Raw genomic sequence first — 14,851 nt, 5'->3', positions numbered from 1 at the left:
CCTTACACAGAGTCAACAGTCAAACAGGATGAAGGCAACTGTCAAATCACACAATCCTCTGTCTTCATTTTCTTTATTGAGATTCGTTTGATTTCAGTCACATTCATACATGTACTTCAGAAAGAAAATATCCACCACTCAGCTTCACATCCTGTACATAATGTAGACCTTTAATACACAAAGCAGCCACCAGAGAAATGATACTCTTTAGAAATAACCATCTCATATGGGGGTATTATCTTTATCAAAAACTAAATTCAAATAATAACCCATCATATTGAAGCTTAACTGGGATCGATTCATTAGAAAACATTTTAGGTTATTCTAATGTATTGACAATCACATGCTTCATTTTCAAATGTTATTAGAAGCAAACATGATGATCGCATTCACATCAATGCTACCCAATGATTACCATATAACATCTCAACCATCGCTGTAAGCTTCGGTATGCACGAAATGTAGAAGGGTGAGCATGAAAGAAGTACAGTCATTTTCCCCCATGCACATGTACAACTGTAAATTTTAATGAACAAGTGGCCTATGTATTGCTTACAAAATGCATCCTAAAGATGAGGTGAAGGGGAAGAAAAGTGCAATGACACTGTTGCCATTTACAGTTACATACATTGTACTCACAATCGCAGCAAAAAGTGTTGATCAATTTTACAATTGTAAACAAAAAGGAATCCATCATGAATTACTATAGTACCTGGAATCTATGAACTGCATGGAATCATGTAAGGTAACTATGCTTAAAGCTATCAATCATGTAATTAAATAAATATAATTTTGTGTTCCAAGTTTCCAAATTTGCCAGTGATTCTATGTTTTTCCACACTCCCTAGAAAGTAAATTGGAAGGGGACAAAAAGGGCAGACACATGTACAATAAAACTTCATGTACATGTTATGAGCATGTTACAATACGAATAACACATCCACTTGCAAAAAATCATATATCTTTAACATAACCAATAAATGGTATGTTACAAGAATATGATATCATGCACTGATAATTAATAATATATACATTAATCTTTATGTAAATATATGCATAATACTTCATATCTAAGTGTTTTTTTACACGCAACCTGGCAAATGTATGTGTTCATTATCACATTTTTATCAATCATGTTAAGTAAAATCTCCATACAAGAATTTTCATGCAAGAGTCCTCTGAAATAATACAGTATCTTTTGTCTTCAACTTTCACAATAAGTGAGGCAATATATTACACAAGCATGGGTGTTGACTGTACATAATTGCAACATCTCAAGCTAAATCATCAAAAGCAAATTCACTTCACTATAATTTGTTAGGAAAAACATGGGGGACTCATGCTCAGCTAAGCTACACTTTTATCTAAACTTGACAATACAGTGGCACTTATTGTGGTACCGTACCTCACAAGGTTGCATAATGGACCAAATTGCAAACCTACCTTTTCAGGAAACTAACAAAAACTCTTTCCACAAACATTGTTATGTGAATTCAGATACTTTTTAAACCTAAAAACAAAAAAGTATCCACACACAGTACAATTTTTGTGTAATTCTTATGGACAGAAAAACAACAACAAACAATGCTTGAAATCTGCATGTGCTTTGGCCATGCACAGGAATCTTACTCATGGGACATTACATGAAAACACCCATACATATTGAATAAAAAATAATGTCCCTTATCCAGAGGTTGATTCCTGCTCAAGTTTACAATTTGCAGTGATTGATGCTACATTGCAAGATTAGTTATTAGCTGATTTTGGGGTGCCCTATTTTATGCTGAATATCTATTGATGCATTGCTGCAACGGATTTTATACTTGCATGACTTGAAATGTTTGTGCACTGCGTGGCTACATTAACACATGAACATCATACTATCCACTGAAGTACCATGCAGCACTGTCAAAACAACAAACAAACAAATTTGTTCTATTGTGAGATTTGGATTGCAATTTTTGGTGGACTTTGGGTGTAAACATTGCAAACTAACACAGTAATAGCCAACATGACAGTTACATTGTCAGTTAGGGCAGTGTAACACTACATACATGAACAACGTGTAGTGTTTGCAGAATTTATAACATCGTTAAGATTACTTCAATCTAATTATGCAGATTTTTTTAACATGATAATAATCATTCAGGTTCATTTATCCAGAAATATTGTTGGTAATCTCTCCTCTCCCTCATTGCAACATGTTTTTATAAATTCATTAATCTTGGCTGAAATTTGAGAAGGGATTTGGAATGATATGTAAAAGCAATGACACAAAATTATCCTTTAAGATCATTTCTAACCTTTCATGAACAATCTAATACCAGTGTGGTCTCATCAGGACTTGAAAACGTATCCTCACATTGTCACATTTGGAGCATTGCCATACACATTATTATTCAACTTGGAGCAACCATAGCCCAATAGAGCTGTATATAGCTAGAGCAACAGCAGACTTTTCCAAAAGATAATTGGCTATGTCTCTGGACCATTCCTGTTTGGGTCTCATTGGTATTTCTAACCTATCATCAACCTCATCAAAGGCAGAATAAGGCCCTTCTGAAACACCCATCAATCTTGCATAACAACACCTATGATAAAAGGCACATTTTGAAAGCTACCCCAGTGTGGGTGGACAAGATAAAGGAATTGTGCAGGACATGGTACAGTGTTTGTAGAGGAGAGGAGAGCAGATCAAGATTGTGTCATACGAAGCAAATCTCTTGAGTATCCCATTATAGTGATGAGTTGTGCAATATGAAGAGGTTGATTGCAAAATAAGTTAAGTGCCATTTTAGACATCTAAAAATCAAGTTCATCATCAGATAGAGAAAATTACAACCTTTTCTGTGATACCTCACTTGTTACACAAAAAGCAGTATTCTTGAAGTTATGATTAAGAACAGCCCATATTTTCTTACAATTTTTTATGTTTTTAGGCAGCCTTAATCGCACCGCTCTGTAATTAACAAGAAGAGAGTTTAGTTACCTACTTTGCAATCAAACGCTTCATATGATTAAGCCATTTCAATTCAAAAGCATTTTCCTTCTTTGGAGACACCCCCAAAGTGAGTAATTTACAGATACACAAAACACTCTGACAACTCTATCGATCACAACACTAGTGTACTTGTTGTTTGAGGAGGATGTAGATTACAAAATGTACACATCCCCAACCACGAACAGATCAGTTGAAAAGCAGATTTGGTGAAAGGGTTGGTATACCACCAATTATCATTATTGCATACAAGTGTAAAAACTTTAACAGCGGCAGTGCAATTTGTTGACAACGCTGTAAGTGCACAGCATGAGCCTTACTTGCTTGTGTTCGAAAAGCATTGAGTACTATCTCCATCTCCAAACTACCATAGTTTTGTAGATTTTCTCAGCAATTGTTACGTGTTGGAAAAATATCGACTGTTACAGTAAATGAAGAAAATACATTTCTATTGTGAAGTGACGGTGTTTTAGTCATGACAAAAAAAAAGGAAGGACAAATTAGATGCAATTACTGCATATACACTCTGCATGTGCCTGTTGCACAGTAACTCTGTATTACCGGAAGTGCACAAAAAAAAAAAACACACACACACCAAAAATGTGACCCCACTTGACCTTTGCATGTTGCACATTAGTGCCTAAGATCACCTCATTCATTTGCATGTAGCATGCAGCCAGCATACGGACCCAAAAGCTAGAGACAAAATGTTTACATCTATATGCAATGGGGAGAATTCTCAATAACATCATCAACTTTACAGCCTGATGACATGAAAGGTAAAAACCATTGACTAGTGCATGGTTGCCTATCTGTGCAGAATACAGAACATGCTGATGCATAGTACAGAAAAAATAATAATAAATGAATAAAAAACAAACAAACACATCATACGAAACATTCTGAAGGCAAGAGAATCATATTTTGGTTCAAATATAGGAACTTTTTTCCATTAAATGTGCTAAAGCAAACAGTTAATATACAACTCTTCTTCTCAAATTCGCACTTTCTAATTTAAATGGAAATAATAAATTGAAAAGACATACTGGTAGTTGATAATTGTTAACACATACTAGTCGGCAGGTTTGATAGTGAAAAGTTAATGTGTGTTATGGAAGGCAAAATATTCCAGTTTATCCTTTGAAAGAGTATACCAATAACAAGATGAAATTAGATGAAAAAAGCAATCAAAGTTTATTTCAAGCTATGTTTAAATGTGACACTTGTCATGCAATACATGAGAAAACATGTACACATGTTAAGACTTACATGGTGTTTGATGTACATGTATACTACAGTAGCATAAAGCTAAAGCAATGTGAAAATCTGAAAGAACTACAAGGTTTGCTGCAAAGTGCAACAGAGACAGTACAGACTGTTCTTGGAATACATACAGTGTAATACAGTGCTTTTTCCAAATGGTGACCATCATAAGCTCGTGGTTCTGGTGGATCTATTCTGATACATATTCATTCATCTTACCATTTGAGTACCCCATCATCATTACTCTTCCCATAAAAAATGTACCAAATCCCACAACCCTATATCCTACACTTCTTGTATTCTTGTTCAGAATTAGGTGATCCGAGTATCCTCTCGGATCACCTTCTGTTTTTGTACGGATTCTTTCTTCTTCTTCTTCTTCTTCCTCTTCTTATTTCTCCTCAAAAGTTGTGTAGAGGTTAGCTCAGAAAGTCCTCAGCCTATCAATTTCAAACTTATGCCATATATGTATCATGTCCCAAAGACGACAGATCTAGTTCTACCTGATCTTTGACTGCGAGTCTTTTTTTTTTTCCCAAAACAAATAAAAAACTTCCCTGTGGGACAAAATGCAAGAGCAAGTTTAATGAAGCAATGTTGTGCCATGCTTGGCATATCATGAAATCAGTGCACTTCAAGAATTGCTGTGACTTTTAGCATTGATATCAAACAAGTCAATGACCTAGTCACTTCAGAATCAAGGGTTATGATTTAATCAAATATTCCTTGATTTAGGGCATAGACTCTGAACTTTGGGATTGGGCCTGCATTTTCCCCCCTTTTTTTAATCTTTCAATTATATTCTTTACAACTTGTATCAGTGAATTGCCCTTACATGCATTGTCCTTGAATTTCATATGATGAAGTAGAATAATAATTTTTCTGAGTTATCATAAAATTATTAAAAAAAACATAGGAATAAATATAAAAACTAAATTGATATACATAGCAATACAAACTCACTGTGAGCTCCCAAGTATGGTTTGAAATATGTTTGAAAATACATAAATGTAAGAGAGCTCCAAGGGAAAGGAATATAGGTGAAACTCAAAATGTATAAGAGAACTGGAGATCACAACAGAGTGAATTGTAAATGTGAACACTACATCGCCTTGCCTCCCATTGGTGCTTGCGACTGCGTTTCTTATCAAGTCATTTGGAGCAGGGAATCGATGGTGGCGTCTTTATTTCCGTTGTTAGCTTCCAGGACCGATCGGATCACCTCGGAATCTGTACCGGGGAACATCTCTTGCAGTGCCTGGAGGTCTGCCTGTGTGATTTGCGGAGGTTGAGGGCGCGGTTGATGCACAGGCATCATTGTCTGTTGGGGTGGATAAGCTGATGAAAGGAGGGAGAAAGAATATACTAGTAAATGATTCCGAACAAAAGTTTTCATACTGTATTAAGTTACGTACACAGTAATGTAGTGACCTTCAAAGTTTTCTGATACCAAAACATACAGCAACTCTGATATGTGATCCTTCAACCAAAAAGTCATTGAAAGTTATTTTCTGATTACTTTATTCTACTCAGCTGAAGTTTCAGTTGAAAATTTGCAATTTACAAAATCCAATGTTGAGTTACCTTTGACTAAGGAGATTTGCCCAAAATCTGATCTGAGCATCTACATCCCAAGTAGCATACCTGGGCCCTGTATAAGAAATCCACCGACTGTGGGTAATAAGACCTGACCTGACAATCAGAAAACGTAATGTCTTCATCATCCTCTGGGGTTAAAGCATAACAAGAGACCCGTGGGTCTAGCGCTCACCTGAGTATCGCAAGTTCACCTTTCATGCAAGTTCCCCTTTCACACAGTCACTAATCTAAATTACACACAGCTCTCCCAAAATTTGACCAGGCATTCTCAAGTAGAAGATGACAATGCACAATTAGGGCCCAAATTCGAACCCCCCCCCCCCCCCCCCCCCCCCACTCATAGTATCAATTTTAGCTCTATCACTTCTGGTTCTAGAGAAGAACACTTTTTTTTAAAAAAGATTCCTTAATTTGGGGGATTGGGGGCCCTTGGGGCCTTCCTTGGTGGAGCATGGTGCCCATTTTAACAAATTGTGATCATAACCCCCTAGGGATGCTACCTACCAAGTTTGGTGAACATCCATCATGAGGTTTTCAAGAAGAAGATGAAAATGTACAATTTAGGCCCAAAGTTGGACCTCCCCATCCCTCCCCCTGCCCGCAAAAAAAATAAAAGGGGGGGGGGGGGCACCCCTGGATCTGCTATGAACAAACTTGAAACTACAGTCATTAATGTACTAACTCATACTATTAACTTAGCTCTATCACTTCTGATTCTACAGAAGATTTTTAAAGATTCCTTAAGTTTGGGAGGTTTGGGTCCCTTGGGGCCCCTTGGGTGGGGCATGGTGCCCATTTGAAGAAATTGAGATCTCTACCTGCCAAGTTTGGTGAAAATAAGTCATGGGGTTCTCAAGAAGAAGATGAAAATGTACAATTCAGGCCCCATTAGGACCCCTCCCTTGGGTCCCAAGAGGGGGGGGGGGGGGGGCACCCCTGATTCCGCCATGAACAAACTTGAAACTACAGTCATCAATGTACCAACTCATAGTATTAACTTAGCTCTATCATTTCTGGTTCTAGACAAGAAGATTTTTAAAGATACCTTAACTTTTTTTTTGGGGGGGGGGGGTTGGGCCCCTCTGGGGGCCCTCTGGGTGGAGCATGGTGCCTATTTTAAAAAATTGAGATCCTAACCCCCTAGGGATGCTACCTGCCAATTTGGTAAAAATCCATCAGAAAGATTTCAAGAAGAAGACGAAAATGTACAATTTAGGCCCCATTTGGACCTCCCCACACCCCCCCCCCCACCCCTGGATCTGCCATGAACAAACTTGAAACTACAGTCATTAATGTACTAACTCATAGTATTAACTTTTTAGCTCTGTCACGTCTGGTTCTAGAGAAGAAGATTTTTAAAGATTCCTTAATTTTTTTTTTTTTGGGGGGGGTTGGGTTGGGACCCCTTGGGGCCCCCTGGGTGGGGCATGGTGCCCATTTTCACAAATTGAGATCCTAACCCCCTAGGGATGCTACCTGCCAAGTTTGGTGAAAATTGATCTTGGCCTTTTCAAGAAGAAGATGAAAATGTAAAAAGTTTACGCACGACAGACGACGGACGACGGACGATGGACGACGCACGACGCACAATTGCAATAGCTCACTTGAGCCTTTGGCTCAGGTGAGCTAAAAATGCACATCTCCATCAAGTCATAATTGCTGGGACTTTTTCCTTCACAGATAAGAGGCACAATACTTTTCCAATCCCAAATTTGCACCTTCTTTGTTGCATTACACTTCCATTTTTTTCAAAGTGGCACAATACTTTGTCTGTTTAAAGCAAAAATATGCAAGATCAAGGAAGTTTGATGTATCATGAGAGTACACTGTAGTTCAGCACTGCTTTATCATCGTCAGTATACCTACCTCCAACTGGAGTTGCTACAGGGCCATAAGGATATGTCCCAGGGATGACAATTGGGACCTGTCCTCCATACACAACTTGCTGAGGAGCTTGGTACACCATGGGCATGACTGGCACTTGCTGAAAGTTAGATAAAAGGAAAAAAAACATGAAAACTCACGCCTATAGCATAGTACCTTCACAACAACAACAACAAAAGAAAAAGTTATCATAATCCAACTGAACCATGCAAATTTCATTTGTTACACTCAAAAGGACCAGACAAGAGAGGATTAAGGGAGTTTTCTAAATCAGGCACACACTTTTTAGACTACATACAGTGGCAAGGAACAAGTTACCATCATAAAGAAAACTACAATAATATTTCCCTTGCTAGTAAACAAAGTGTATGTGCTTTGGAAAGAATAACTAAAATTTGTGACGCCACTGCTTTCTGAGACCTGATATACTCAATTCTGGTCAGCATTCTAGAACATTTCTAAAATTCTAAAACTCTTATGGTGGAAATGTTTGTGATGTTGAAATCATATGACGGTCTACTGAGAGCTACTACAAATATGATCTTCGATGACGACAATGAAAGTGAGGTCACTCAAGCTGCTCATGATGACTGCCTTCCTCTGTTCTCTTTCTCTTACCACATATGAGAAAATCAGATTGATCATGCCTTCCTTGTCTTCCCCTTGCCTGCCGGTAAGTGGGTACCAGTCATCCTTGGTCTCACCATTTAACACCGTCGGCGGAAGCGTGATGAGAGCCCACGCAATCTTGTTGTCTGTCGTAAAGGCTTTCTGCATTGAACAAAAATGGAGCAATACAATGTATACTGTCATGAAACCTCTGATGGTCAGATTTAAACACTTGCACAAGGTGGCTTTTGTCCAAAATGATATCTTATGTAAATTGCATTTACACAAGACCATTCTCAACTGTTGGAGGAGTACCTGGTAGTTTTAGTCTAATCTATGAGATCCATCTGATCACATACACAGTGTACACTGTACCTTATCACAGTATAGTACGTTACTATTTCCTAACAAGTATCTCTCATGGCCATTAGCACGGCTACACTTATTGTTTTGATGACATGCAACAGCCTGTGGTGTCAGCCCTGTTTACAGCTCTGCAAGCAGCAACACTACAGTGTATGTGCAGCCAAGGTTTGCACAAATTCTGCAGAGATTGTCATTAGTGATGGTCTGTGCTACACAGTGCTCATCATCCAAAACCTGAGCACATTATTTCCATTGCCAGGAGTTTTTAGCTCCCTTTCCTTCTCACTTTTGACATCACAATATTTGCGCAGGAGGGACTCACCTCATCAAACAGTTCAAGGTGCACTGAATCTACCCCTTGGCTCATATTGCACTGGATGGTCTTATTCCACCTTGGATTCTTGGAACCATTAACATCTGTTGGGGTCTCAAAGACAGCGTGTCCCACTCTGATACGGCAGTAAGGGTCCATCCTGGATATGCCATAGTTCTTTGCCAGTTTAGCCTGTGTGACAAACAATATACAAGTGCATCTTTTACATTCCAAATAATACACATTTATTGCAGAAGTATTACATTACTATGAAACATGTCCTTTCTTTAGGCAATGTAAAACTGCATGGTTTACAAACAGGAAATTTACACCTTTAATCTATAATCTTCATTCTTTTCTATACTTGACAGGCAAGTTCTTTGTTTTCCTTCATTTGGGGATGATTTTTTTAGGGGGGTCGGGAGACGGTTCCTTTTTTTAATTCACTTTAAAAAAAAAATCACGAATACAGTGTACTGTAAAAGTGGTTTCTTTCGCGGTGGTTTTATTTTTGCGCTTTTCGCGCTTTGAGGTTGAACCGCGAATTTAACATCACACGAAAATGTTTTGAACTCGTCGCTTGTACAACGCTATCATTACCGACCGTGAATTTAGACACACGCGAAAAAGTCTGCACCAATGGAAACCGCGAAAGTTTCTGTACGCGAAAGAAACCACTTTTACAGTAACTGCAATTAGTTATAACATTACAGTAATCTATTTTATACTGAAAGGCATACTTCATATTAATTCTAATTATATTTCATATTCCATTTTTTAACAAGAACATTGAAACATGACAATGTATCTATCTAGGCAGAAGCTAACCTGAGCTATTGTGATGCTGAGTCTGCCTACATATGCCCCGGGACTCTGGGTGTTGACTGCACCATACTGCATTGCTCTGGCTGTCTGTTCATCTTGGTTTATCTGTTGCTGGGTATCGGACTGCGCCCCACCAAGCCGAAGAAAGTCATCTGGTAACTGTCCCACGATTACCTATATGCGTTAACAAACATGATAAGAATGGAGGTAAGTCTGACATGTAATATCCACATGTAATGCCATGGCCACCCAAGTTTGATAGCTTAAAAATAGTATTCCTGATGCATTTTAATGAAGTTAAAAGTCAAAGGTGCAGCAAAACTCTTCTATACAGATGAAAAATGTCCATTTAGATTTTTCTTTTCATTCTCCGCTTTTATTTAATGTAAAACATCCACAGACACAGCAGAGAGAAAGCTGTACAGCCACGAGTCAGAAGTGCATTAAGAAACCAAAATTTCATATACATGTTTTCTTCACACACACACACACACACACACACACACACACACAAATGAACAAACAAATAACAATCATTTGAAACATACAGTCAAGCCTGCCTTAGCGGCCACCTGTCTATAGCGGCCACTGAAAAATCCCCCCCCCCCCCCGCCCCCAAGAGAAAAGCCCTGTTTAAGACCCTGTGTAAAGCGGCCACCTGTCTTAACACGGCCAGCGCCCACAAATTTTGTTTCCCGTAGTAGATTTTAACCTGTCTATAGTGGCCAAAGACCTGATGGAGCCGTAGCCGAGCAGATAATTCAGCGTGTTTTGCTGCTTTGTAGCCGTGCCAGTTATTCCTGGGCAACGTTCAGTGATAGCCACCACTTCAGTCATCACTAATTCAGTCATAACAAAAAAACTTTCTTCAGAATTGTACACATATGCTACTGTGCAACAATTTCATAATCACCGGCATTGTTCAATGCATGAAACACATGCGTGCATACGTACACACATACATGTGCAATGTACCGGGTACATGTACATGTGGGCTATGCACACAAAGTTTGAAAACCTGTCTATAGCGGCCACCTGTCTATAACGACCACTTTTTCGTCTCCCTTGGGTGGCCGCTATAGACAGGTTTGACAGTAGTTTCACATCACTCCAAGGCCTTTACTGACTGATTCTTTCAAAATATCCTTTAAGAAATCAGCAATAGCAAAAAATGATCTCACTTGGGAAAAATCAAGTATGAAAAGATGCAGCTGTGAATGCTCTGTATAACACAAGTTTGTATTCTACTTGTCTTAAGGCAAAATGTATTAGGCAAGTGAATTAGTTATGTTGGAGGACTAAAATGCCACAAACTTTGTAACATTTATAACATTTTATGTACACTGTACCTCCAAAATTTTTATTCAGAGATTTAAGCAGGCATGTGTAAATTGTTGGTGTACACTCCTTGGGTGACTCTGCCATCATTTGTATGGGAGAGGAAGGAGGAAGGGAGGGAGAAAATAACAAGCAACAAAACAAATACCAAATTAAAATAAAACAACCTAATGAAACAAATGGAAACTGAATTTTTCTAATTCTAGAACTGAAGGAGCAAGTTCCTTGGTCTAATCCTCAGTACGGGTCATATATAAAATGTAGAATGGAGTCAAGATCCCTCTCATCGGGCAATAACATCAATACCCCAAAAAGTAGTCGACATGACCTTATTTGTATACTAACTTACAAAATTACTATGTTACAAATTAAAATTTGGTAATCATGTAGAAATGCACACCATGCACACCTACCATTTCCTTCCTCAATTTGTCAATGAAAACTTCTTGTGGCTATCAGAAATGTCAAGATGGACCATATCTGACGGTTTCATGAAATTTCATAGCCAATTACAGAAGAAAAGTAGCTAATTATGACTCAAAAGTACGCCGATCGACGGCTGTGTCAGCGTAGCATGATGGATGATCGATTGTGTGGAAGAGCGATAAAACGATGATAATCGATTGTTGTAGTCTGTAATACAGCCGCTTGTTTGGTGTTTAACCACATAAATTACGTCGGCTTGACAGTAAAAAGTGGAAGAAAGAAAGTGATCTTGATGCGTCTGTTTTTTATCAGTTTTAGTTAATTTTCTCCTGTGTGTGCATATGACTGTATATCTATCACCATTTTTTGCTGACTAACTGATGGAAGGATAATATGTGTACAAAACAGTAAAAGATATATGAAAAAAATAAAGAAAATGATATCCATCATTAATATTGCACAACAAAATGGACCTTTACTACAAAACAAAAGCAAATATTGGGCTTGCAGTTCTTGTATGCATAATTTAAAAAATGAAATGGAAAAATGAATGCTATCATAAAAACAATTATTTATACAATGTACTATAATTCGAACTTATAAATTAAAAACATACACTGTATTGCCATGTCAATTTCAATCTTCTGTTTCCACCGCGCCATGAGTATCTTTTTAGGTGAAATGAGCACTAAGAAGTCCACTATATTACTACATGATTGTACACTTTTTCTAACACTATTCTCATTAATTTATTATTATTAGGCCAAGTAAAAAAAGAAAGTAGTTTCTCGTCCGGGTTTTTTGAGCAAGGCGATGAGGGAGGTCCTTACTATTTGATATCTTACTATTTTTTCGAGGATTGTCAAAATGAAAGTAATATGTGTTTCTCGTCCGGTAATTCTGAGAAAAGTAACGAGAGAGGGCTTTACTATTTTGTATATCCAATTTATGAAATGAAATATCACTCTGTTAAGTGGTAGCTGTGTTATGAAAAACCAGGTCCCAAGTGTATGTCTTGCCTGCACTCTCAAACATTTTCAAACAAATAGATATATGTACCATACTTGAAATGAAACTTCATGCATGCAGAAATACATTTGCTTTTTCTTTCCATTACAGATGTCAAGGGAAAATGACCATCTTAATACTGGTATTTAGTGTTGTAATGGCATTTCTGATACCAGTGTACTTGCAATTCTGATGCATTGTGCTATTAATTGAAACAGGTATAAAACATGTCTTTCAACAAATGTACGACTGAAATGAATTCCATGATATTCAAAACACTGCTTTATTTATTATTGTGTTTGTGACATTTTGTGTCCACACAGCTGGTATAGTGTATGTATATATGCATTTCTTCACAGTAGTGTTGTAGCACATTCAACTGGAAACTGGCTTGTACAATTGCAGATGGATGTCAAAATGATACGATTTATGGCATTATAGCATTAAACAAAGATGTTTCTTCATGTTCTAAAAAGACATTTGATAATCACTCATCATTTGGATGATGATTGTACAAGTGGAAACTCGATATAACAAGATGGTCGGGTACGAGTCGTGTTCCTCGTTTTAGCCGATATCTCGTTATATCAGTAGGCATAAAAGAAGGCATAACATAACATAAAGACATTAATTTGCACACGTGGGACTACCCATCATCTTTCAATCAATACTGATAACTTGCTAATGTGTGTGAGGTAATTACTCACCTTTATGGGTAAGAAGATGTTTTTTTCGCCAATGAAATCCGATATCAAGAATGTTTTTCTTATTAATTGTAGAATAGATGTTTGAATTTGTAAATCTACATAGCTTGCGATTGTGTGAAGATCGTCTGTGGATTGGTATGTGGTTATGGTATGGGTGTTGTGTGTGGAAAGCTTGAATATGGTCTGCACAATGCTGTGTGTGTGTGTGACACATTCTGTATGTACATGACTGCATGTGTGTGTGTAGATGGGGAATTCCCTACGTAGAAAGCCAATCACAGCATCAGATTGCCTCACACTTGCTAAATGTCATGATGATGTCATGTATACGGCCGTCCCACCACATTTTCTGCATGTATCAGTGCGCACACACACACACACACACACACACATATACACGTACAACACGCGGTGCTAGCTGTAGAGTGAACTGTCATGAAGAAAATGTGTGTGTACAAGACAGTTTTTGGCGCATCGAGCTTTACAATCTCGGACCGTGATAGCACAGGCGAAGTTAAGCTTTACCCGAAGACATTTTGCTTTACCTCGCTATATCAGGTTTGATTGGCTATGTTTTTCTTTGTTTGAAAATCACAAAATTTATCTCGTTATAGCAGTTATTTCGTTATAGCCAATCTCGCTATAAGAGTAGCATTTTACATGGACTTGTGTGGAAGGAAATTTGGGACCGGGAAAATTTCCTCGTAATAACCGATATCTCGTTATAGCAGTGTTCGTTTTATATACCGAGCTTCCCCTGCCCTGTATACCACACTACAGATGTTACGATTCACGGCCGTGTCCGTGAATTTACGTCGTAAAGAAAAGTATCCCGCAGAAATACGATACAAACCAGAATCCGTGGAAAAGTTAGTTATTTTGTAGATACACCCATTTTATAATTCCACATTTGCTGGAAAAGCGCACTCATTTTCTCTTCAAAATACATCGCCATCAGATGCAACGTTACAGAGCAGAGTGTACGGGCCTCTACACATTCGAATGTGTTCATGCGTGCGATGGCCTGGGGACCCGATTTGGACAGCTAGCAAGTTACAGACACGGCCGAAAAAATAGTAAATATCAAAAAAGTTGATGCGGCAACTGAAAATCGATGCGGGCGGGGAGCGGGCTGGGACGAGAATTATGAATTTCTTGGTATTTTCAGCGCCATTTTGAAAATAGTAAATAGTAAAAAAATCGATGCGGCGGCCAAAATCGATGCGCGCGAGGACGAGAAACTGGTTTCTTTTTTTACTTGGCCTTAGGCCTACAGTATATGCATGTAGACTACTAGAAACAAATCCCCTTTGAATTCAACTTCCTTCTCATCTTCTTTTCTCTCTCTTTCTCTCTCTCCCTCCTTCTAATAGCCTTGCCTTTTTCTTCCACTTTTCCTTCAACTTCATTCTATTCCCTTCAACACTATTCAAATTATAAAATTATCAACTTTTGTCAAGATCAAATCAATAGGAAGCCTACTTGCCACAATTTTTAAAGAAAGGACGTCCAAAT

General features: G+C 38.0%; 1 protein-coding gene across 1 annotated transcript; it reads right to left on the bottom strand.

The window, feature by feature from the left end:
* Positions 1–5,383: 5,383 nt before the first annotated feature.
* LOC139708110 (toll-interacting protein-like) lies at positions 5,384–10,031 on the bottom strand (the record flags this gene model as incomplete). The annotated part of the gene is made up of 5 exons (XM_071620088.1): positions 5,384–5,599; positions 7,727–7,844; positions 8,363–8,515; positions 9,042–9,224; positions 9,861–10,031. Coding segments are annotated over 5 exons (816 nt in total), but the record flags the coding sequence as incomplete, so codon positions are not given.
* Positions 10,032–14,851: the final 4,820 nt, after the last annotated feature.

This window comes from Diadema antillarum, unplaced genomic scaffold (assembly GCF_040938485.1).
Source record: "Diadema antillarum isolate AM-2024a unplaced genomic scaffold, OU_Dant_1.0 seq00001302_RagTag, whole genome shotgun sequence".
Classification (NCBI taxonomy): Eukaryota; Metazoa; Echinodermata; class Echinoidea; order Diadematoida; family Diadematidae; genus Diadema; species Diadema antillarum.
This window is presented reverse-complemented; position numbering and strand designations above follow the sequence as displayed.